This window comes from Bos javanicus, chromosome 17 (genome assembly GCF_032452875.1).
Source record: "Bos javanicus breed banteng chromosome 17, ARS-OSU_banteng_1.0, whole genome shotgun sequence".
Lineage (NCBI taxonomy): Eukaryota > Metazoa > Chordata > Mammalia > Artiodactyla > Bovidae > Bos > Bos javanicus.
In genome coordinates this window covers 71242006-71267481 of record NC_083884.1, presented here as the reverse complement: position 1 = coordinate 71267481, position 25476 = coordinate 71242006, and the positions used below count along the sequence as shown (strand labels likewise).

The 25476-nt window shown below is 51.3% G+C and overlaps 1 protein-coding gene across 4 annotated transcripts; it reads left to right on the top strand.

Annotated features, from left to right (window-relative positions):
• Positions 1 to 303: 303 nt before the first annotated feature.
• LOC133229122 (melanoma antigen preferentially expressed in tumors-like) lies at positions 304 to 14072 on the top strand. Of its 4 annotated transcripts, XM_061385479.1 has the most exons (6): positions 304 to 1408; positions 4537 to 7833; positions 9421 to 9487; positions 10810 to 11129; positions 11386 to 12018; positions 13210 to 14072. In XM_061385479.1, exons 2-6 carry the CDS (start codon positions 7775 to 7777, stop codon positions 13784 to 13786), a joined length of 1656 nt encoding a protein of 551 aa, XP_061241463.1. In that variant the 5' UTR covers positions 304 to 1408; positions 4537 to 7774; the 3' UTR covers positions 13787 to 14072. The 4 variants fall into 4 exon arrangements, with proteins under 4 accessions (XP_061241463.1, XP_061241465.1, XP_061241462.1 ...); XM_061385481.1 differs by lacking the exon at positions 4537 to 7833; XM_061385478.1 differs by lacking the exons at positions 304 to 1408; positions 4537 to 7833 and having other exon boundaries at positions 9111 to 9487.
• Positions 14073 to 25476: the final 11404 nt, after the last annotated feature.

Below are 25476 nucleotides of genomic sequence, written 5' to 3'. Positions count from 1 at the left end.
GAGCATGTATCTCCTTGAGCATTGCACCAGCAGCCTCTCAAGGACAAATGTTTGTTGAATGAGTCTGGATGAGAGGAAGGAGGGGAGGGCTGAGCCTCCTGTTCCAAGGTGAAAAAATTGAGTTTTTATTGGCCCTGTTTCAGGTAACAATTCCAAGTCCAGGGGAATCAATACTAAGCCCTCATTTGCATGTTCCTAAGTATCTATCCACCCATGTATCCATGTGTGTAGCTGGACACCCTAACCTCTGTTAGCTCACAGGCACAGGGATGTCTGGCGGAATGGCAGGGAGGAGGGTGGGAGGTGGTGCCTGCCTAAACAGCCATCCCTACTGCCCTGCCTTTACTCTCAGCCACCAGGACCTGCCAATGGCCTGTAGTTAAAGATTTAGGGTCACTAGGATGACAAGGACCCAGTGCCAGACCCCCACCTTCAGAAAAACACAGCTTCACCCCACCCCAACCCAGCCCCACCGCACCCAACCCCCACCCTAACGCTCCTCTCCCTGCCAGTCCGGTGGGCGTGGCCACAGGCACCAACCCTCCCCCTCTCTCCGTGCCCTCCCCGCCTCTTAAGATAAGCCCCTTCTGGACTTCCTGGGAGACCCTACTCGCAATCTCAAGATTTCGTGCGATTTGCTCCAGGACGAAACAGGAGCTGGGACTGGTTGGGTCGCGTGGTTTCCGGACACGGCTGAGTCACCGCTTCTCTCGCTTCAGCGTTCAGCATGGACCACGTGGCGAGGCGTGGCCGCACAAACCGTAAGTTCCCGCCTTGGGTCCCCAGCTTTCCCACAAGGTGACTTTGAGCTAGTCCCTGGTTCACCCCCACGGACCCCCAATTCTATTTGCCGCCCTAAAACGAATTATTGGGACCGGGGCCTGGAGTGAAGGCCGAAGTGGGTGAGGAGCCAGCCGGGGCCATGAGCTCTGTAAAGAGGCCACGGAGCCATGCTGTGGACGCAATAATCCAGCGAACCAGGGTCTGCCGCCGCTTGGCACTGGACGTGGGGTCCCCTCTGGAGGTGCCAGAGCGTGGAGGGCCGAGAAAGGGACAGAAATGGGGCTGCGGGACGGTGGTCAGTGTCCTTAGAGGAGGGGCCGTTTGACCCGAGCACCAGCTCGGCGCTTCGATTGTCTGCTGGTCCAGCCGTTGAGAAATTGCTCAGATTTGGAGATAAGAGGAGACTTGCACTCTCATGGCGGTGTTGGCTCTCCAGTTTTCAGTTTATCCTCCAGCATCCTAAATACACATGTTAACACACCGTCTTGTTTTTGGAGCATTTTGGTTCTTGCTCTCAGGCTTGAGTGGAGACGGGTGACTGAGAGGATAGAGACCAAGGAAACCAGGTGTTTGAGGACCTGAGGCCACTGTGAGCTGAACCAGTGCAGGTGAAAGTCATCTTCAGGTAAGCTGGTCCCCTTTTCCACCTCTGGTGCCCTCTCCGTGCTGGTCATCGTGGAGCTGGGTAGCATCTGTGCCTGAGGCCCTCAGGGCAGGAGGAGGATGAGCACCCTTTAGTTTCCCAAGTCATTTTCCTAAGAGAGCTTTGGTCCTGCTGCTGTCTTAGAAGACGCAGCTGCAGCGTGTTGGGGACCCATTCCCGAAGCCACGGTTAGGTTCAGAACCTGTGCTTGGGAGGCTGGTTTCAGACCCCAGATGACCCCTGTGTGGTATTGGGCAAGGGCTGGGTGGTGAGCCCAGGGAAGCTTTGCTCTCCCTAAGTGTGGGACCCCTGGGAGTGAGGTGCTCTTGGAAAGAAAGCACTCAGGCAATGGAGTGAGTCCTCCAGCTGCAGCTGGAGGAGGCCAGGGAGGCTGTGTGGCCAGACGTGGAATGGAGAAGGAGAGGGACCTCAAGGGCAAGGACAGTGTTATGCACTGGGGGTGCTGGGTAGCCCTTGGGCGGTGCTGATCCCAGCACACCTGGCTGTAACCCCCAGTATCACTGCTGTCTCCAGAGCAGAATATGTGGACCCTCTGTCCCAGAGCTGCAGACTCTTGAGTGTCTGTGTCAAGACAGACTGGGGCCAGGACCCTGAGAGGAGGAAGATGTGCAAAGAGGAGAGGTCAAGGTCATGAATCCAGGGGAGTTCAGGGCAGAGGGAGAAAAGGGTCAGCCTGGGGCTGCCAGCCAGTCCCTTTCCTGTGCAGACAGAGTGTGATCAGAGCCCAGGCCACGGCGGAGAGTCCCAGAGCTCTGCTTTTGCAGTCACGGCAATGGACCAGGGTCCCCACACCCTTCATATCTCCTGCCTCACCTATGGGAGGGGCCTCTCTGGGGCCATCTGCTCCCCAGATCCTGCCAGTGACACCCCATCAGTGAATCTGCCTACTTGGCCCTGTGCAGGGCAGGCAGTACTGGGAGGTTTCTTCCTGGGAGATAGCCTGAGCCCGAGCCCGTGGAGGACAGCTGTTGAGCTCAGGTAAGGTGTAAATCTAGGCCTCTCTGGATTTGTCCCCGAATATTGCACCATTGCCCCATCCTCCTGGATGCCCTGGCAGTACCCTCAGACCCGCTGAGTCCCTAGGCTGTGGTGGATCACGTCCCCTGAAGGGAGGCTCCTGTTCTCTGCTCTAGTAGTCCCTAAGCTTTTCACTGCCCACAAACAGAGTAGGGTATTCCAGTCCTCAGAGAGGTTCCTGGGCACACTGCCCCACCAGATAGGCCCAGGGATGGCTTAGAGAGACCTGGACCTGGCCAGAGGCATCATTCCCGTGTCACTCTCCGTGCCTCGCCCCACCCCCACCCCCCACCCCCACCCCCGCCTGCCGTGACACTCTCTTGAGCCCCAGCCCTTGCCTGTGAAAAGGAAAAGGCACAGTAAGGTCCCTGCTGACAATGTTTCAGTTTTTGAGAAAGAAACTTAGATGAGGAAAGTGAAACACTTGATGATTTCAGTTCAGTGCACTTCAGTTTCTCAGTGGTGTCTGACTCTTTGTGACCCCATGAATCGCAGCACACCAGGCCTCCCTGTCCATCACCAACTCCCATAGTTCACGCAGACTCATGTCCATCGAGTCGGTGATGCCATCCAGCCATCTCATTCTCTGTCGTCCCCTTCTCCTCCTGCCCCCGATCCCTCCCAGCATCAGTCTTTTCCAATGAGTCAACTCTTTACATCAGGTGGCCAAAGTATTGGAGTTTCAGCTTTAGCATCAGTCCTTCCAAAGAACACCCAGGACTGATCTCCTTTAGGATGGACTGGTTGGATCTCCTTGCAGTCCAAGGGACTCTCAAGAGTCTTCTCCATCACCACAGTTCAAAAGCATCAATTCTTCGGCGCTCAGCCTTCTTCACAGTCCAACTCTCACATCCATACATGACCACAGGAAAAACCATAGCCTTGACTAGACGGACCTTTGTTGGCAAAGTAATGTCTCTGCTTTTGAATATGCTATCTATGTTGGTCATAACTTTCCTTCCAAGGAGTAAGCGTCTTTTAATTTCATGGCTGCAGTCACGATCTGCAGTGATTTTGGAGCCCCCCCAAAAAACAACCTGACACTGTTTCCACTGTTGCCCCATCTATTTGCCATGAAGAGGTGTTGTCATTTTGATTTAGAATCCAGCTTCAGGCTCTCATTCCCCATCCCCTGGGAAAACTTGAATAAAGAGCATATCTGTGACAAAAGAAATAAAGATGTCCTAGAGGCATTGATGCCAGCAAATGTTACTTCACTTGGTAGTGATAAAGAAACTTGGAGATAGTATCAGGCCTGAAAGCACAAAGAATGAGATGTTGGAAGCAGATCCAGGCTTAGGAAGTAGGGTGACAGTTGGCCAGGTCGTGCATAGGAAAGATCCTCACCCCCAGTTGAAAGTTATGTGCTGAGAAGAAAGGAAGCAGAGTCGAGGGGACTCCTTGCTGACGTGTTTGCAAAGAAATGAAACACTAATTCTCAATGCTTAAGATGGCAGAGTAGTAAAAAAAAAAAAAAAATAGCTTTACTATTGTTGATTCTCTAAACATTTACAACCAGTTAATCCTAAAGGAAATCAACCCTGAATATTCATTGGAAGGGCTGATGTTGAAGCTTAAGCTCCAAAACCTTGGCCACCTGATGTGAACAGCTGACTCCTTGGAAAAGACTCTGATGCTGGGAAAGATGGAAAACGAGGAGAAGGGGACGACAGAGGATGAGATGGATGGATGGATCACTGACTCGATGGACACGAGTTTGAGCAAACTCAGGGAGACAGTGAAGGACAGGGAATCCTGGTGTGCTAAGGTTCATGGGGTCTCAAAGAGTCAGACAGGACTGAGTGACTGAACAACAACAGACATTTACAACAGGTTGTATAACAGGGTTCTTAACTTTAAAAAAATATGAAATAGCCGTGGAAAAATATCATAATTGTGCCTTAGATTATGAAGGTTGGCTTTGCAGTTTCAGCTGGAGTGGTCACCCCGGTGGGCCTGCTCCAGGGTACAGATCAGGTTTGCCAGTCATTATTTTTGAGGCTTGCTTGCCTTTCGTTTGTTCAGACACCCTGAGTGGAAGATCATGCCTTTGTTTCTCTTTTTTTCCCCAGTCTTACTGAGATATGAGTAGAATTGTCTCATAGCCCTGGGTAAGTTTAAGGGGTTCAGCATCATGAGTCCACTTACATCCATCCTGCAGTGATGAGCGCAGTAAGTCTAGTGAACATTCATCATTTCATATGGATACAAAATTAAATAGGAAAAAGTATTTTCGTTTGGATGAGAACACTTAGGGTTTCCTCTATTAACGTTTATAACTAACAGAAAACGGCATTAGTTACACTTGTGTTTGGTGTCACCTCCCTCATACCTACTTCTAACTAGAAGATGAAGATGATGGTTTCACGAGGTGTCCCTCCCGGTCACCGGGAATGATGCCTCCCCGCCACTTTGTGAATATTAGAAACACCCCCTCCCAGGCGGCCCGCGCCCTCTTCTCTCTGCGCCTCTCTCATCTGTGTGTTCAGTCTCACTGCTCCCTCCATGTGCCTTGGAGGTAAGAAGAGGGGGGCAGCCTCTGGCATCTCCCCTAGGCCAAGAGAAACAGAGTCGGACCCTGTGAAACCATTAGGTGTTGTTTCCAGGGCTCCAAAGAGCTCTGGCACCACAGCCCTTCATGTCTCCGGATGGAACAAATATCCCCAGGTCATTCACCTTAAAACCTAAATAAATAAACAATTGGCCAAGCAGAGGTATAGAACGGGTATAGGATTTAAAGACTCAAGAGGCAGTCTTCTGTAACAGGTTAACCGGGGGTATCCTCTACTGCACATTAATGAAGTCTCCTTTATGTACAGTTGGGAAGGTCCCCTGGAGTCGGAAATGGCAACCCACTGCAGTATTTTTGCCTAGAGAATCCCATGGGCAGAGGAGCCTGGTGGGCTACAGTCCATAGGGTCACAAAGAGTCGGACACGACTGAGCGACTAATACTTAATACTAGAAAGAAATTAGGTGAGAAGCGAAGTGCTAGAAAAGAAGTGATTTGTTAGAGTAGGACACTTGGAAGATTCACAAGCGTTGTGCTGCCCTATGTACTCAGTTACACGTTGACAATCAGAGGAACGGGAGGGGAGAAAGATCTTTTTCTTGAGTAGACAGCACGTTTCCATCATCAGTGCCTCCCCCAGGTAGGGCAGGGAAGTTTCCTTGTCCCTTTCTATATGGTCAGGCTAGGACTATCATAGTTCAGTTCAGTTCAGTTGCTCAGTCGTATCCGACTCTTTGTGACCCCATGGACCGCAGCACCCTAGACTTCCCTGTCACGTTACTTGGGAAAACTATTTTCGGGTCTCAGGACAATGCAGGTCTTTGATTTTGAAAAGTCACCTTTCCATGAGTGATTGTGTTTTGTATGCACAGAGCCTGTTTTGGGGGGTCATTAACTTGATGACCAGGTTGTAGGTCTTGTTTTCGGCTATCGTTGTATTGTTCGGGGACGCATTCTGGCCAGAACGTGTCTTGGGGGCCCAAGAGCATGTTGTGGGGGTTATTGACTCACGGAGCTCACTCGGCAGGGTGCAAGTCTCAGGCCAGCACTGTTTTATGGTTTGGGGCCATGTCTCATGCTTCTGTTGCATGGTTTTGTTGCCAAGCAAGTTAGCTTGATTTAAGCAAGCCAACCTGGCTTTGATGCTAAGCAACTTGTTTTGCTTTATGAATCGAGCAAGCCTACATGTTTTCAGAATTTTCCCATTACTTTCCTGAGTGTCATTAGTCTTATTGTGGTCTATCAAAACCCCGTAAAGTGTCTTCTGTATCTACAGTTCCTTAATGGAGCATCGAGTTAACTGTTTGATCATTCCGTTCTATTATTCCGTCCCTACCACCTGGGGACGCTCCCAGCCCCCAAGTGCAGGCCGCAGTGCCGTCAGTGATCCCAACACCGCTCCAGGAAATGAGATGCAGCTCTAAGAGCCAGGAGACCAGGCCCCGAGTTCTGCTGTCATTTCTTTCCTCCCCCTTGTTCTGGGCTACCCCCTGCCCAGTCCTGCAGTCCTACCTGCCTGGAGTGGACCTTCATCCTCCCACCCCCCGCCCACTCCACCCTACTGCTGGTTTGCCTGTAGAAGCACCAGGCTGAGGAGTAACTGGCTAGAGGTAGGGTGACCTGGACCTCTGGCAAGTCTTCACTGTGGAGGAAGAAGGAGGGAGCCTCTTTTGTTTAGGTCTAGATGTCATTGAGGAGAAGGCAATGGCACCCACTCCAGTACTCTTGCCTGGAGAATCCCATGGGCAGAGGAGCCTGGTGGGCTGCAGTCCGTGGGGTCGGGAAGAGTCAGACACAACTGAGCGACTTCACTTTCACTTTTCACTTTCATGCATTGGAGAAGGCAATGGCAACCCACTCCAGTGTTCTTGCCCAGAGAATCCCAAGGATGCGGGAGCCTGGTGAGCTGCCGTCTATGGGGTCCCACAGAGTCGGACACGACTGAAGCGACTTAGCAGCAGCAGCAGCAGATGTCATTGAATTGGTCTTGCCAAGCACAGGAAGAGGCAGAGAGGGCTCATAGGGTAGAATATTCCAGGGTGAGACGAGATCTGACCCAAGAGTGGAGGGAGGACAGACATGCTGGAACTCCAGATGGGATCTTGTTTGCTGCAGGCGGAGTCCCCAGGGCTTCTTGTCAGTCTGGGGCCTCTGAGGACCAACCCGGCTGTGGTCTTCATCCAGAAGCCAGGGAGGGTCATCTTCCAGCATTTCTAGTGCCTCTTTGGGCACAGAGGCATTCCCAAGACCCCCGAGGAAGGCCCTGGGGAGCCGACGGTTTGCCGTCGCAGAAGGAATTGTGCAGCTAGAGAGGGAATGAGCTCTTCCCAACCCCGAAACGAGCTCCGAGGCCGCACCAGCCTGTGAGGTAGAACTGTCCGCCAGGTTGACTCACGCCTCGGTCCCTGGGAGTCGTCCTGGGCCGACCTGACGCTGGGCAGGGAGATCCCGTCTTCATGCCGATGAGCCCCTGGTGCTTCTGTGTCCAGTGAGTCCCCTGCCCAAACGGACTCTGTGGAGCTGGAGGTGGACAGAGGCCTGTCCCCTGCCTGGCCCGGAGAGACTTTTTGGCTGATACTTGCCGTTTTTAGATCATTTGAAGACAGTGGTCCCTCCTGCATCCTTAGATCTCCTGGATGCTGAGTTCCCATGGAAACATCCCAAGCCTAGTCCTCTGCTGTTGGTTGTTTGCCCAAGTGCCCGTGAAGTCGGCTAGCTCTTCCTAATGTTCAGTGGGGCAGATCCGGCCATCCATCCATCTTCACCCAAGTGGGTCTTCCGGTTCCTCCTTCGTGGAGCATGACAGCGTCCTGCCTTGGCTGTCTCGGGCTCTTTCCAGGCTGGAAAGAAAACCAGGGGTGAGCTTCGGCTTCTCTCTGAAGGTTATTTGAGGAAGTGGGGGAGAGTGCCAGGGTCGTCACGGCTGCTCCTTAATCAGGGACTTGATGATTATCTTTGTTGATGATTATCTTGAGCTCTTGAAGCTGATTGGTCAAGGTGATTGCCGGAAGTCAAAATGCCCACAAGGCATATTCCAGCTTAACCCTATTTTAGGGTTTTAGCTCTGTTTAAGGGACAGCCACATCTCTGGCTGCTGATGGGGATGGTAGGAATTTGGTGAATGCCATCTCTAGGAAGTTACCAAACTGTAGAGTATCCTTCAGGGAAGGCCACCTTCTCGCCCTCCAAATAGAAGAACTGTTGGGGCATCACGAGGCCGAGGGATGGAGGGGTTCCATCCGTCTGTGTTCTGAGACCGCAGCAGAACCAGCGTGTCCGCGAGCCCAGCAGGGGCTGCACCCCAGACCCTCTGATGCAGGCTTTGCACCCCCCTGGGCAGAAAGTCCGTGTTGCTCCCTGTGCTTAATGCAGAACAGAGGGAAAACGGAGTTGTATTTGTGGGCTTAAAGTTGAGCTCCCATCAGAATCTGTGTAAGTGAGAGCGGTAGGGGAGGGAGAAGGGTGGGGGTGGGGGTTTCGAAGGCGCTTTGCATTCCTTGTTCACTGGCACTGAGGGAACGTCAGGTTACCCCCCTGCTCTTGGGAGGGAGGCTTTGAAGTTCGTGGTGAAGGTACAGGTCGCTGGACAGAGCCCAGGCTGGGATGTGCAGGGGGACGCCTGAGCCTCCGGTTGCAGCTATTTGCTGACACAGATTTGTGTCCTTGGCCTACGTTTATTTCCCTTCTGCTGCTGCTGCTGCATCGCTTCAGTCGTGTCCGACTCTGTGTGACCCCATAGACGGCAGCCCATCAGGGTCCCCCGTCCCTGGGACTCTCCAGGCAAGAACACTGGAGTGGGTTGCCATTTCCTTCTCCAATGCAGGAAAGTGAAAAGTGAAAGTGAAGTGAGGAGAGCCCTAACCCCTCAGTGGCTTTCAGGCAGAAGAAGGCGCGTCCCAGGTTTGGCCAGCCGAAAGGGACGCGTCACATTCCTAAATTTAATCTCCTGGCTTCAGGGAGGAAATGGTCTTTGCCTCCAGGGAGGGAGGAAGCGTGGATCTTGGGTTTGCCTTGGGTTTAAGGGATCCACCTGGTCCCTTTGTAGCCACTCCCTCTGCTGGCAATTTCTTAAGCCTGGAGGTCACAAAGAGTTGGACACGACTGAGCGAGTGAACTGCACTGAGCCTAAGAAAAGTCTTTGAATTCCTCCAAACAAAACACACTTGTCTTGGGTACTTTCCTTGGTTTTGTTACAAATGTCTGGTCCCTCTGTTCTCCTGGCCAGCTCCTGGGTGTCATTTTGACCTGACGAAGTCAAAGGGAACCTGGACCCTCAAAATCTGTAGGACCCAGCACCCCTCCATTACACCTCTGTTCCCCCGTGAACGAGCACACGTGTCACGTGTCGCTGTGTGGCGTAATATGATGTGTACGCGACGGTGTGACACTCGGGAGTCTTACTCTGTCTCTTTTTCTTCTGGGGCGACACCACCGTCCGCACAAAGCTGTCTGAACGTGAACATTTGGGTGATTTTGATGTGGCCCAAACTCCCCCAACGAACGTACCTTCAGGTTGGTTTTCCTCTTTGATATTTTGCTTCTGTGAACAGACAGAGGATCCCATCAGTTGTATGTAGTGAGAAAGTAAACGCCCCACTCAGCCTTTAGCTGGATGGAGATCTAGTAGTAAGATAGCACTTGAGCCGGGAATGGACGTTTCGGCCAGAATCTCAAAAGCGTGTCCTGGAAGGAGAAGACGGTCTCAGGGCTGAGCGCACTGCTCCACGCTGGAGCCTCAGGTTCTGACAGCTGTACCTGCCGGGGTATTCATGGCACAGGCGACACAGGCCACGATCCTGTAGAGAATTTTCTTTGCCTTTCCATTCACCTTGGCAGTTGCACACTTTGCTTTTGCTCCTGCGTGCAGTTTTACGTTTATCCCAGACAGTTTGGTTTCTTCTCTGATTTTCGCCAATTGTACAGATCGTTACAGTATTTCTTAACCAAATAGAATTCCGCAGGGGGGGTGGGGGGATGGGGTAGGGTGGGGTGAGAGTGAGGGGAGGGGGCTGCACCGAGCAGCATCTGGGGTCGTAGCTCCCTGACGAGGATAGAACTCGTGCCCCTGCAGTGACAGCACAGAGTCCTCCTCTCTGAACTGCCAGGGACGCTCCTGCAATTGATTTAATGAAAGGCATCTAATTAGGAATTTTGGGGTGACATTTTACATTTAAGTGTGTGAGCAGTGATTATAGTTCATATCATTTTATAGTTTTGTGATTTTACTAGCTTAAAGGGTTTTTGGGGTTTCTTTTTGTTTTAAAAGCTAAAATCTGTTTTTTAATTCCATGGAATAAAAAAAATAATCTGTAGAATATTTTAAAGAGTGGAGGCTTTGTTCTGAATGTGAGCGCTTTGCTCCACTGAACCGAACGGTAGTAAGATTTGTAGAAGAGACGCAGAGTGAAAGGCACGTCTTTTTATCGAGTGACATGACAGCACCCATCGCGTGAGTTATTGGCTGGAGTTTAGAGACAGGCCGTGTTGGGCTAAACTCCTTATTGCTGTTTTCAGCCCTTGGGTAATAATCAGAAGCTTTCTCTGAAGAGAGTGGGGTCAGCTGTCAGACTCCTAGGTATCTACCGGCCAGCAGGGCTGGGATCAAATGCAGCAGCCAGTAGATACGGGATGGGGCAAGAGGTCACCTTGTCCCTTTGTTGCTGCCGGGAGAGAGGCTCGTCCTGGTGCCAGCGGGGGCCAGAGCTGTGACTTGGTGGCCAGAAGATGTGTCTGACCCTGCCTTGGGTTCCCTGAGGGTGGAGGGACAGCAGGGTCTCCCCGGTTCCTTGGCCGGAGAAGGACCCCCCACCCCTTGCTCTCTGACATCCCCCCAGGACTGGTTCCGGAGTAGGTTCTTCAGGATGGGTGTCCAGGCCCCACCCCGACTCCTGGAGCTGGCCGGCCAGAGCTTGCTGCGGAATGAGGCCTTGGCCATTGCGGCCCTGGAGGAGCTGCCCGTCGAGCTCTTCCCGAGGCTGTTTACGGCGGCCTTTGCCGGGAGGCACACCCATGCCGTGAAGGCGATGGTGCAGGCCTGGCCCTTTGCCTGCCTCCCTCTGGGCGCCCTGATGAAGGACCACGAGCCTCATCTGGAGACCTTCCAGGCTGCACTCGACGGCCTGGACCTCCTGCTTGCTGAGGAGGTCCGCCCCAGGTAAGGTCGACCTGGCAGACTGGTGGAGCCTGGGGTGTGAGCAAGATGCAGCCAGGGCAGGAAGATGAGGGGTCACCTGGGAACAGGCATTGGGTGTACAGGACTGGTTGAGGCTCAGAGGGGACAAAAGGCACGTGGGCCTCCCCCCCAGTGTCCCTTAAAGTGGGAACCAAGGGGGCCCCGGAAGCCGGAGGAGCTGTGGTGTGTGGAGTGCAGAGCCCTCGCGGGGTCCTGGTGCCCGTCGGCCCCTGCGCAGCTCAGTGTGTCCCCCTCGGCCCCGCAGGCGGTGGAAGCTGCAGGTGCTGGACTTGCGCCGCAACGCCCACCAGGACTTCTGGACCTTGTGGTCCGTCATCAAGGCCAGCGTGTGCTCGCTGCTGGAGCCCGAGCCGGCCCAGCCCATGCAGAAGGCGCGCAGGGTGGAGGCGCAGGCGGGGCTGAAGCCGGCGCGGGCCCCTGTGGAGGTGCTGGTCGACCTGTGCCTCAAGGAGGACACGCTGGACGAGACCCTCAGCTACCTGTTGAAGAAGGCCAAGCAGAGGAGGAGCCTGCTGCACCTGCGCTGCCAGAAGCTGAGAATCTTCACCGTCCCCGTGCAGAGCATCAGGAGGATCCTGAAGCTGGTGCAGCTGGACTCCATCCAGGACCTGGAGGTGAACTGCACCTGGAAGCTGGCCACGCTGGGCAGGTTCCTGCCGCACCTGGGCCGGATGGGCAACCTGCGCCGGCTGCTGCTGTCGCGCGTGCGCCTGTTGCCGCACACCGCCCCCGCCCGGGAGGCGCACTGCGTCCGCCAGCTCACCGCCCAGTTCCTGAGCCTGCCCCACCTGCAGGAGCTCTACCTGGACTCCGTCTCCTTCCTCGAGGGCCGCCTGCACCAGGTGCTCAGGTGAGGCGTGGCGCCAGGTCCGCAGACCAGAACCGGCCTGTCTCGTTTCGTGGCCGCTGGGGACATTGCCAGGGTGCACGGGTCGCTGGGAAGTCCTCAGGGTGCCGCCGCTCTGTCCGCGGGCGTCTGGTCAGGTCACCTCCCTGGTCAGGGTCAGAGGCGTGGCCTGGGTCAGACGTTGTCAAAGGGGACTTCTTGCTGGCCGTGCACATAGTCGGGGTCAGGTGTGACGCCCTTGGGCGTTCTTTCCGAGAGAGCGCTGTCTTAGCGGAGACGATGACAGAGAAGTCGGCGAGAAGGACGTCGGTCCATCAGGCGTGAGGTTAGAAGTCCGAAGCGCTGTCTCTCCCTCGCACCCGCCGCTTCTGTCCTGAGCTGGTTTAGGCTCCAGGTGAGCTTTGGGAAGTGGGTGATTCTGGAGATGACAAGGAGGGATCAGGCGGGGAAAATTGTGGCTCCTAAGCAGTCCAGAGAAGAGAAAAGGTCCCACGAGCATCATTGTTGAAGTGGCTCCATTCTCTTCCAGTCCAAATGACAAGCATTATTTTCCTTTCCGACTTCTGAATACGTAGGAAATCCTCAGTATCAGGTTGTCGCTCTGCCTTGAACACAGTGATAAAAGCTGAGAGGATGCAGCCTAGTGTGGCCATATGAATGAGTTGCATTGATTCCCTTTTTGGCAGCTGCAAACTCCAAGCATTAGGAATAAATATGTTCACTGAGAAACCAGAAGAAAGAAAGAAAGGAAAAAAAAAAGAATTGTAGGTGGTGATGGACAGTTTGTGGCCCCTGAATATCTGGGGGATATTCACCCAGGGATCGCGTGTAACTGCTGGGACCCCCAGCCCATGTCCACTGCATCCAGCCTGCTGTTGAATTCAACTAGTCGTGTCTTGTAAAACCACCCTGATTCCTGCTACCCCAATACTAATAAGCTGACGTAGGCAAATAACATTTGTTTCCTGTTTGTTTCCCACACGGAAAATAGTTCATCATTTTGTGCAGGGGGAGGTCATACCCCAGTGAGCATGACCTTCCCCCCGGAAGAGCCCCTGCCTTCCCGTCAAGAAGGGGAGAGGCCAGCCCCGAGCCAGTGAGATGCCCTGCGTTGCGGTGAAACAGGCCTCTCCTCCCCACGTCCTTCGGCCCGCCACCTCTGCCCCTGGGACTGACTGCCCTGTCTCTCCCCAGGTGCCTGAAGACCCCTCTGGAGACCCTGTCGATCACCAACTGCCTGATTTTGGAGTCAGACCTGACGTACCTGTCACAGTGCTCGAGCGTCGGCCTGCTGAAGGACCTGGGCCTCAGTGGGGTCAACCTGACCAGCCTCAGCCTGGAGCCCCTGCAGGTCCTGATCGAGAGGACCTCGGCCACCCTGCAGGACCTGGACCTGGACGAGTGCGGCATCATGGACTCCCAGTTCAGCGCCCTCCTGCCCTCCCTGAGCCGCTGCTCCCAGCTCACCACCTTCCGCTTCTGCGGCAACCCCATCTCCATGTCCGTGCTGGAGAGCCTGCTGCAGCACACCGTGGGGCTGAGCAAGCTGAGTCTGGTGCTGTACCCCGCACCCCTGGAGAGCTATGAGGATGTGCGCGGCACCCTGCACCCGGGCCTCCTGGCTCAGCTGCACGCCCGGCTCAGGCAGCTGGTGCGCACGTCTGGGCGGGCCAGCACGGTCTGGTTCAGCTCCAACACCTGTCCCCACTGCGGTGACGAGATCTTCTACGGCATCTGGCCCATCCTGTGCCCCTGCTACATGCCCGCCTAGCCCAGGTCACGAGTTGCAGGCTTTGTCCCTGGCACCGGGACACTGCCACCCAGACCTCAGTGCATCTAGAAGGAAGACAAACCACAGTTTCAGACAGTTGTTCAGTGCATGGGGGAAAAGGAAAGGTGATATAGAGTGGGCGGGGACGGAGGGGTTGGTGGTATTTTTTGGAGAGATGTGCTCCGACCAAGTTGGAAATGTGAATCTGAACTCTGGAGGCGGGGTTTTGGGCTTGGGAGGTTGTTGGCGTCATTACCCCCGTGTTGGATTGTTCCAAAGAAATAAAGGGAACTTCAGTGTCAATCGTTTGGTGTCCTCTGTGATCTGTGACCATGATTCTCGCCTTTAAACTCATGGCTGTCCTGTTGGTGGTTAAATAAAAGGGCCTGAGCATGAGTGCGGCCTAGATGCTCTCTGACAGCCAAGGATCGGCTACAGGAGTTCAGGGCCCTGTTTGCCCACTCCGTGTGGTTCTCATTTCCAGGGCATCCACGTCCTCACTCGTTTCGGAGGCTGTTCGATCTGTCGTCATAATACGAGGTGCGTCCTCAGGGCCTGCAACGAACTAAGTGTCCAGGAGCGAGCACCGCTGGAGGGGACCGTCTTCCACGGGACCCTCGCTGCTAACCCCACCCAGGCCCTGGACTCCGGCATTTTCCCCGGTGGATCCAGCAGATGCCAAGCCTCCATCTCGGACCCTGGGCAGTGCCAAGACAGGTTCACTGTGCAAAGTCAGGCTCGGAATCCTGGGGGATATTCGCCCGCAGACCACCTGGAGCCCGTGCCCACCTTCCCACTGCTCAGCCGTATCTGACTCTTTGGGACCCCATGGACTGTAGCCTGCCGGGCTTCTCTGCCCATGGGATTCTACAGGTGAGAATACTGCAGTGGGTAGCCAGCCGTCCTCTTTTCCAGGACATCTCCCCGACCCAGGGATTGAACTTGGGTCTCCTGCATTGCAGGCAGATTCTTTACCATCTGAGCAGCCAGGGAAGCCTCCAGGTTCTAAGAGACAACCCAATATCCCTGAATCCATTGTCTATATGTGCTTTTATGCCACTAATATCCCCACAGGTTTTATTTTGTTTTTACATTAATCAAAGTTTTCACACACATTTATTTATTCAAAGGCTGAGAGAAATTCATTCCCAATTGTCCAAAAAAGTCACTTCCGAGTTGAGTATTTCAGTGTTGAGTGTAACTTGGCATTTTTCTCCTTGGTGTGATTCATCTGTAACTTTTTTTTTAAAACCTTAATCCTTAAGTTTTTACCTTAAGCCACATGGTAAAGATAAAATTTCCTCCAAATCCTGGTTCTCTGCCAACCTGGCAGCACTAAGGCTTTTAACTAATTCTCTTTGCCCATCAGAGATCTTTGCTGAGACCAAGTCCTCTAAGATTCAGAGAAGATTTAGCAACTAAACAAAATAACAACACCCCTTCAGAGTGGAGGGCTCCAACTATACCCCTTTTTGTGACTGAAGGAGCTGGGACCCGCATGGACCACCAAAATTTTGATCTAGGAATGTCCTGGAAATTAGCATCACCTTGATTTGAGCTTCCCTGGTGGCTCAGCTGGTAAAGAATCCACCTGCAATGCATGAGACTCAGGCTTAGTCCCTGAATCGGGAAGATCCCCTGGAGAAGGGAGTGGCTACCCACTCCAGTATTCTTTCCTGGAGAATTCCATAGAGGAGCCTGTCGGGTTACAGTACATGGAGTCACAATAAATCAGACAGGACTGACTAACACTTTCACTTCACCTTTAATCCTGTGGGTAAGCAGGTGGTGCAAGTCGTCATTGAGTTTTTCAGTGTGTCACGGTCCCTTATGTTTTGGCCCCTCTCTGTCCCACCCTTGCATTTAAGCTGCGAAACCATCCTTTTATGATTTCTTACTCAGTGAGTTAGAACTGAGAGCAGAAGCAGCAAGAAGCCAGAAGCTCTGCACTGATTAGGTGAGAATGAAGAAGGAGAATGAAAGAGCCGGCTTAAAACTAAGTATTAAAAGAATTAAGATCGTGGCCTCTGGCCCCATCACTCCATGGCCAATAGAAGGGGAAAGGGTGGAAGTCCTGACAGATTTCCTCTTCTTGGGATGTGCAATCACTGCAATGGTGATTGCAACCGTGAAATCAAAAGACGGCTGCTTCTTGGCAGGAAAGCTATGACAAACCTAGACAGTGTGTTGCAAAGCAGAGACGTTACTCTGCCGACAAAGGTCTGTATAGTCAGGGCTACGGTCTTCCAAGTGGTCATGTGCGGTTGTGAGAGCTGGACCACAAAGAAGGCAGAGCGCCAAAGAATTGTTCCTTCACGTTGTGGTGCTGGTGAAGACTCCTGAAAGCCCCTTGGACAGCAAGAAAGTCAAACCAGTCAATCTTAAGGGAGATCAACCCTGAATACTTGTTAGAAGGACTGATGCTGAAGCTGAAGGCCCACTCTATTGGTCATGTGATGTGAGCAGCTGACTCACTGGAAAAGTCCCTGATGCTGGGCAGGATTGAGGGCAGAAGGAGAAGAGGGCGACAGAGAATGAGACGGCTGGATGGCATCACCAATGCAATGGACATGAACTTGGGCAAACTTCAGGAGATGGTGAGGGACAGGGAGGTCTGGCGCGCTGCAGTCCATGGGGTTGCAGATACAACTGGGCAAATGAACAACAACAGTCTCTTGAGATAAAGCTGTTCCAGGGAGAGTAGAAGAGGAAAAGGTTTGTGAGAACAATGGAAGCGCCAAGCTCTCCCCTAGAGACGGAGGAAGTGAGTAGAGGCTGGCCACCTGGATGAGTGCCCTTTTGAAAGGCGTGCCTTCTGGCCACCTTGTAGAGTCCACTTCTCACACAGCCCTGATCTGTAGGTCAGCAGGCACCAGCCTGTGTCCTGAGGGCCTGACCTCCTCCTGGGTACTGGGTTCTCAGTTGGTGTGAGGGGTGGACACTCAGGCTGACCACATGTCACTCCATGGCCACAAGCGCCAGGGAGCTTCCTCCTTGACCACAGCAATGGACCTGGACTGGACTTGGCCTTGGGGTTGTCCATGGAAGGAAAGGTGGGAAAGGTCATGTCTGTCTTTGTTTTTGTTTCTTAGGCGGCCTGCGAACGCAGCTTGCAGGATCTTAGTTCCCCAACTGAGGATAGAATCCATGCCCTCAGCAGTGAAAGTGCAGAGTCCTAACCACTCCAGGACTACCAGAGAGTTCCCAGTAGGTCATTTCTTGAGCCTGGCAGACGGCCCAGAAGTCTGACATTGGCTGCTGAGAGGCAGCCTTCTATGGGTCAGGCTTTGATGAAGTCACCAAACATTCCTCTCTCGCTGACCTCTGGGAGCCCTGTGACCATGGCCCATATCATAGAAACTTCTGGAGATAGAGAGAACTGAAGGACGACATACCCCCTCCCCACTCATATTCCTTTCCTGGCTACAGACCCAAATGCCTTCCAATAAATTCATCTGCTCTCAACCCATCTACAGAAAGCATGCTGTCCTTCCTGGAAACCTTCCCTGCAGAAGAGGTTGAACTCATGTCCTCTGCTTCTTCGTAACCTAACATGGGAAGGCTTTTCTGTACATCTGTTGATAAGCTTCAGTGTGTTCTGCTGGACAACAGTGGTTTCTCTTCCTTCTTTTTTTTTTTTTTTGTTAAAACACATACTCCCCTTCACATGCAGGGTGGTTTGAGCACAGGCCTCGCTCTGTTCTCACGGGGTTCTGTCCCTCACAGTCTAGGAGAGAAGTCAGAGAAATCGGGGCCAGAAAGAGTTGGGCGGGGACCTTTAGCAGCAGTGGTCTGCAAGACGTGGTCCACAGGAGCAGGCTGCATCCTGGAAAATCTGGGCCGGTGGGCATTTGTTGATGGCTGGGAGTCACCTGGGAGCTGAGTCATCACCTACATACCCCCTACCTGTCCTTGAAGTGAGCCCTCTCTAGGGACCCCGATGTAAAGAATGTGTTAAAGTACTAAGGTGGCCACCAGAAATAGCACAGACTTAAACAAGAGGAAGCGTTTTTCTCCCGGTTCTGGAGGCCAGAAATGTAGGATCAAGGTGTTGACAGTGTGGTGCCTCCGCAGGTCTCTTTCCTTGATGTGCAGACAGCTGCATTCTCGTGTCCTCCTGTCCCTTTATGCCCACGCATCCTTGATGTCTTGTGTGTCCTAATTTCCTCTTTTTTTTTTTTTTCCTGGTGGTGCTGCTTCGCTTCTGGGTCTTAGTTTCCAGACCAGGGATTGAACTTGGGCCCTTGGCAGTGAAAGCTCTGAGCCCTAACCACTGGCCTTACAGGGAATTCCCCTCTCTCTTTTTATATAGAGAACCATCAGATTGGACTAGGGCTCACCCTGGTGACCTCGTTTGAACTTCATCACCTCGTTAACGATACCATCTCCAAATACGGTAACATTCCAAAGTGTTGGGGGTTAGGACTTCTACAGATAGTTTTCAAACATGTATTGCTTTATTTGACTGCACCCGGTGTTAGTTGTGGCAGGTGGGGTCTTCGGTCTTCCGGGCAGCACGTGGGATCTAGTTCCCTGACCAGGGACCGCAGCCCAGGCCCCTGCACTGGGAGTGCAGGGTCTTAGCCACTGGACCATTGTGAAAGTCCCCTCAACATATGGATTTTGCAGGACACAATGAAGCCCCAAACAGGGTTGATGGTAGGGTGATTTGCCCGGCTACACATTTGCACCCTACCTGCTCCTTAGAAATATCTGAGACCTTTAATAACGTTGACTCCCTGGTCCCATTCCTGGAGATACTGATTCTGTGGGTATGGAGTAAGATCGGCAGAATCAACCAGAACATCAGTACTTTTCAAAAGCTCTCTAGTACTCACTGTTTAATATGGACACCTTAAGCAGCCTGGGCAACACCTGGAGCTTGTGAGAAACTCAGACCCTGAGGCCCCACCCACAGCTGTTGGACGAGAATGTGTTTTTGCACAAGATACTTAGGCAATTCCTTAGATTCACTGAGGGTTAAGAAGCACAGCCCAGGAGATTTGCAAGTGTGGCCCAGACTGAGAAGTTTGGATCCAGATCTCTGGGCTTTGCTCATACCCTACCTTCCTTCAATACCAAGAACATCCCGAAGGCCCGAGAGAGGCTGCCCGTGTCCTAGAATCTCGGAAGGGTGGTGGGGAGGATGAGGCTCCCAGCTCGAGCTACAGCATCTGATTGGTTTATTGAATTACCAATAACCTGCTCCTCCCAAGGCAGGCGCTCAGCGTGTCACAGGAAGAAAAAATGAATTCCTGACCCTCGACCCTCAGGGCCTCCTGAAGGAGTAGATTCTTGGGTATTTTAAACATGTGCTTATTGTGGTTTGGGCTCCCGTTGTGGCTCAGCTGGTAAAGAATCTGCCTGCAATGCGGGAGACCTGGGTCTGATCCCTGCGTTGGGAAGATCCCTTGGAGACGGGAAAGGCTACCCACTCCAGTATTCTAGCCTGGAGGACCCTTCTAGTCTCAAAGGGTCGGACACGACTGAGCGACTTTCACTTTCACTGCTGTGGTTTAGTTGCTAAGTTGTGTCTGACTCTTTTGGGAGCCCGGAGACTGTAGCCTGCCAGGCTCCTCTGTCCATGGGATTTCCCAGGCCAGAATACTGGAGTGGTTTGTCCTTTCTTCCTCCAGGGCATCTTTCCGACCCAGAGAATGAACCCAGGTCTCCTGCATTAACAGGTGGATTCTTTACCGCTGAGCCACCAGAGATCAATCTTTCCCAAAGTATTGGAGGATTTTACACCCTGGGATTCACTTCACTTCAGAATCAAGTGAGGCAAACATTGAACTTTCAGATTCCCAGGCCCCCTCCTCTGGCAGTTTGAGTTTCTTAGTTCTGATATGCAGCCCTGGAATCTCTATGTTTAACAAGGTCCCAGGTGATTCTGAGATTTGAGCAATCTTTAGAAGCATATGAAAGTGAAAGTGTTAGTCATCCAGTTGTGTTCGACTCTTTGCAAACCCATGGATAGTAGTTCCCCAGGCTCCTCTGTCCATGGAATTCTCCAGGCAAGAATACTGGAGTGGACAGCCCTTCTCTTCTCCAGGAGATCTTCCTGACCCAGGGATCAAACCCCGGTCTCCTGTACTGCAGGCAGATTTTTTACTGTCTGAGCCATCAGGGAAGCCTAGAAGCATAAGTAAGTAGTCAAAATTTTCCTTTCTTTCCGCTAAGTTTTTGCAAACATTTTAAAATTGACATCCAAAATGTTTTTGTCACAAGTGCAAACGCTGCAAAGGAGTAGCTTTTGGCATACAATAAAAATAAACCCTTTAAGTAAATCAAACTAGGAATTCTGTGGCAAACCAGTGGTTAGTGCTCAGTGCTTTCACTCTGGTGACCTGGGTTCAGTCCCTGGTCAGGAAACTAAGATCCTGCAGCCAGTCTCATGGGATGTCCATAAATAAATAAAACTGTTAATGCCATGCTTTCAAATATATCCAGAAGAATGATGTAAACCGCATAGAGTTGTTTTATGTATTAATTTTTATTGACTTATTTGGCTGCCTCGGGTCTTAGTTGTGGCATGCAGGATCCTTTGTCCGTTCTACTGCCCTCTGGCATGTGGGATCTTAGTTCCTTAGAACCACGGATCAAACCCGCGTTCCCTGCATTGGAAGGCAGATTCTCAATCACTGGACCCCCAGGGAAGTCCCCAGCCTTGGGTTTTGATACTCACCAACTTTGGAGAAGGACATGGCAACCCACTCTGGCACTTTTGCCTGGAGAATTCCATGAATAGAGGAGCCTGGCTGGCTACAGTCCATGGGGTCACAAAGAGTCAGACACAACTGAGCGACTAGGCACAGCACTCAGCAACAACCATTTTAAAAGAGTATAAAACGAGCTCTTTCTAATGCTCAGGTGTTTATTCTTTTTTCTTGCTTCATTGAGATGCAATGGACATATATTGTGTAAATTTAAGGTGAACACATGTTGATTTGATAAGAAAGGTATTTTTGATGTTATATCTGGTTAAAGCACTTGAGATCACGTTCATTAGCGAACTTCATTTGGGTTCTAATTCCGTGGCTCTGTTACCTTATAAGGACTGGAAATACACATATTTCTTCTTTGAAATCCTCCCTCCCCCTAAGGGAGGAGGGCTGTAAAGGCAGTGGGAGGGAAAGCTTGAGATATAATCTAGGTGGTGCAAAGGGGAAGGAGAGAGAAGAAGGGGAGTGAGGGAGGGAGGGAGAAGGAGGGGGACCAGGGTGTGACCTGACACCCCTGACGTGGTTTAAGAAAGCATGAGCCCCTGCCTAGAAGAGCTCCTGGGGTTCACAGTGAGGACCCCGGGAATCCAGCGGGTGCTGAGTCTTCAAGTGCAGATCACTTGGGAGTAAGCTTGCTTCCTGCCTCCTCACCCTGGCCCCCTACCCCCCAATCCATCCCCCTTGCCCCCAGAAGAGAACAGGGGTTTGCAGTTTGCAGCTGGAGAATTTTCTGGCATTGGAAGAGGACCCCTGCATTTTTAGGTTCCTGACATGAGCCGGAGCTCTGTTGGAATAGCTGTGTGGACCACCTTCCCCTGCCCTTAAGCTACTGAACCCCAAATAACTAAAGATGCAGATAAACTGGAGATAAGGTGGTGGGCCTCTGGATGCCAGATAGAGGGAAGTGGGGACTCTCACCACACTGAGACCTGGGAAATAGCCCCTGGGAGGGGCCCTGAAGCCCCACCCACATTCTTTCCTCTCTCTAGCAATTTGGTAGAAAGGTTTCTAGTTGAAAGATCCTATGGGGAAAAACTGGTTCAGAAACCTGATTGGAGCCTGGTTTGGATACTATGGATTGGATTAGAATGGGCTTTAAAAGGCTTGGAATCTCCTGATCCAGCCTCACTGAGAAAAGGCTTTTGGAGAGCCAGGTAGGAGTTCCACGGACACAGGACACAGGACGTGGTGCTGGCATTTCCACAAAAATCTCTCTGGGACGTGGAGACAAAGACACTCCAGCCTCACCCCTAGCTGCACTGAGTCAACTGGACTTCAGGAGCTGGTGAGCCATGGGGTTTGGAATGCTTCATTTTGGTCTCTGCAGCAATGAGCCTGTAAAATTTCTGCGTAGTGGGCTAGAGCGTAGCCAGGCATTAAGAGCCACGGGGTCACTGCCATTAGCAGTGTGAAACAGCCTTGCTGCTGCTGCTAAGTCGCTTCAGTCATGTCCGACTCTGGGTGACCCCATAGACGGCAGCCCACCAGGCTCCCCCGTCCCTGGGATTCTCCAGGCAAGACAGCCTTGGGCAGCGGCAAATGATCACGGTTGTTTTCCAATAAAACTTTATTTGTGACCCTGAAATTTAGATATCCTCTAATTTTCACACCTCACAAAATATTCCTTGGTTTCCCCCCCAAATTACAAAAAATGTAAAAATGTGAAACGTATTTTTAAAAGTTAAAAAAAAAACTAAAACATAAAAAGTTAAAAAAACCTAAATTCTTAGCTTGCATGTTGGGAGAAAAAAACAAACAGGAGGCAAGCCAATTTGTCAATCCCTGTCTAAACCATTTGCCTATATAATGCAGCTAGCATCCCATTAGTGACTTGTGACATGAATTTAGTAGGCTGGATTCTGCTTATGAAAAATAAAAATTTTTATTAAGTCTCAGATGACATCATCTGTAAGATGCAACATTATTCCTTTTTTTTTTTTTTTTGCCACACCCTGTGGCATGTGGGGTATAGATCCCTGACCAGGGATTGAACCCATGCCCCCTGGAGTGGAAGTGAGGAGTCTTAACTACTGGATCACCAGGGAAGTCCCACAGCATTATTTTTCATACCACTATAAACTTTTATATATATTTATATACATGTGTATGCATGTGTGCTCAGTTGCTTCAGTCATGTTTGACTCTTCGCAACCCCATGGACTGTAGCCCACCAGGTTCGTCTGTCCATAGGATTCTTCAAGCAGGAATACTGGAGTGGGTTGCCATGCCCTCCTCCAGGGGGTCTTCCTGACCCAAAGATGGAACATGCGTCTCTTATGTCTTCTGCATGGGCAGGAGCGTCCTTTACCGCTACGGCCACGATTTACACACAGCCAAACAAACTATGATATGCTACTGATGAAATGTGATCTGGTATCAGAAATGGTCAAATGTAAACTTTAGAATGTCCCTTAATGTCAATGAAACGTGTTGATGGCATTGAAGCTATCAACAAATGTATTATATGGAGAGAAATTGTGTTACAAACCTTTTATTTCAATGACCACCACCGGCCCTGTCAGCATCCTGCTACATACTGGCTGACTTGCTCCCTTGCATGACAGTTTTAAATCATTAAGATTTGGATTTCATTAAATGCTTGGAGAAATTGCTTCTCAGCCTTTTGGCTAAGATCCAGTGTAAGTACCCAGGGAGCCAGGAATTAGTGGGTCGAGCCTGTGGTACAGATAAATGATTGTATTAATCAGTTCCTGTTTATTTATGCAGCAGACATGTAGCACTGACAGATGCCACATGTTGTTCTAGAAACAAAAATACAGCAGCCCAATAGCTCTGGAGGTGAATATGGCATGTGAGTTGGGGGAGGCTGTGATTTCTGATATCACGGTCAGGGAAGCCTGGCAGAGAGACTGTGGACCTAGGCAGGTCAGGAGCTGGGTGGCGGTACTTGAGACAGCACCCCAGGCAGGGGGAGCAGCACAAGTCCTGAGAAGGCCCCGTCCTCTCTCCTCGGTACCCCTCGGGAGACTGGGCCCGGGAACCCTGCACCCGCAGATACCAAAATCCATGGGTGCTCAAGTCCCTTATATGAAATGCTGTAGTCTTTGCATGTAACTTAAGGGGATGCTCCCGCAGGCTTTCAATCATCTCCACATTCCTTATAATACCTAATACAATGTCGATGCTGTGTAAACAGTTTCAAGTACAGTGTAAATGCTCTATTTATATAGTTGCCAGCAGGAGACAGGCTCCAGTTTTGCTATTAGACCTTTCTGGACTTTTTGGAAGAATATTTTTGATCCATGTATAGAGTCTGGTGCCTTCTGGACTCACAGAGTGGAGGGAGTGAGGGGCACCCCCAAGGGACAGCTGGGGGCTCTTTTGGACATTTTATGTTGGTCAGCATTTCTGAGTGAGATTGGAGATCTGTAAGGAAAACGGTGCCTACCAGCTCTCCTGTAGAGTTTAACAGGAGCGCTGGGGCCACCAAGGGGAGACAAGGCAAAAGTGGGGGCTGGAGAAGTAAGTTTAAAACTGTCATGTCACTTAACTGAGTCTGAGATGTTTCCTTAGGTATAGAATAAGGGTGTTAATGCTAAGTCACTTCAGTCGTGTCCGACCTTGCGTGACCCCATAGACGGCGGCCACCAGGCTCCCCCGTCCCTGCTGCTCAGTCGCGTCAGTCTCGTCCGACTCTGTGTGACCCCATAGACGGCAGCCACCAGGCTCCCCCGTCCCTGGGATTCTCCAGGCAAGAACACTGGAGTGGGGTGCCATATCCTTCTCCAAAGGGTGTTAATAGTTATCTCAATGTTTCAGCCAATGATTAAATCAGGTACTAATTTTGTCTTTTGAAAGAAATGGAATCATCACACCACTTGTCTGCAGAGAACACATTCCAAGACACCCAGTGGACATCTGTAACCTCACATAGTATCAAACCCTATATACACAATGGTTTTTCTATACAGACACACCTGTGATGCAGTTTATTTTATAAAAGCACAGTAAGAGATTGGCAACTAATAATAACAGGAAAGTGAAAGCGAAGTCGCTCAGTCGTGTCAGACTCTTTGCCACCCCATGGACTGCAGCCTACTACGCTCTTCTGTCCATGGGATTTCCCAGGCAAGAATTCTGGAGTGGGTTGCCATTTCCTTCTGCAGAGGATCTTCCCGACCCAGGGATCGAACCCGGGTCTCCCAAATTGTAGGCATACACTTTACCATCTGAGCCACCAGGGAAGGTGGAATAATAACATAGAACAATTATAACAATATACTTTTATAAAAGTTTTGTGAATGTAGTCTCTATGTAAAATATATTACTGTACTAATTTAGTGATTTTTTTTTTCACCCTAACTAAGCACTTACTATGTTCTGTGGCCATACCTTTTGCAGTTTGAGGTCTGACAGCAAAACTAACCCAGATTTCTTTTCTCTTCCTCACATTCACCACAGATCTTAGCAACCTCAGCATACATTTTTTTTTTTCTCTTTTTATATTAAATTGAGAACTTCAATCTTTTCACTTAAAGGAAGCACTTAATGGATTCTTTCTGGCATATCTGAATGGGCAGCATCACTCCACTTATGCTTTGGGGCTGTTATTGAGTAAAATAAGGGTGACTTGGTCACAAGCCCTGTGACGTCTCAACAGGCATTGTGGTAACTGAGTGGCAAACGGGTGAGATGTGCAGGACTAAGGAACGATTCACATTCTGGGCAGGAGGAAGCAGGATGGCATGAGATTCCAATCACACTCCTCAGAATGACATGCAATTTAACACTTGTGAGTTATTTATTTCTGGACTTTTCCATTTAGTATTTTCGGTGAACAACTGAGGGTTAACGGAAACCACAGAGAGTGACACCTGAGATCAGGGGAGATGACCTTGTCCTGTGGTTGCCTTTAGGTGGAAAAAACACTAGGAGGGGCCACTTGAAGCCAAAAGCGATTGTAAAATGGCCCATCTCTTCCCGTGTGAGGAAGCACAAGCATGACCA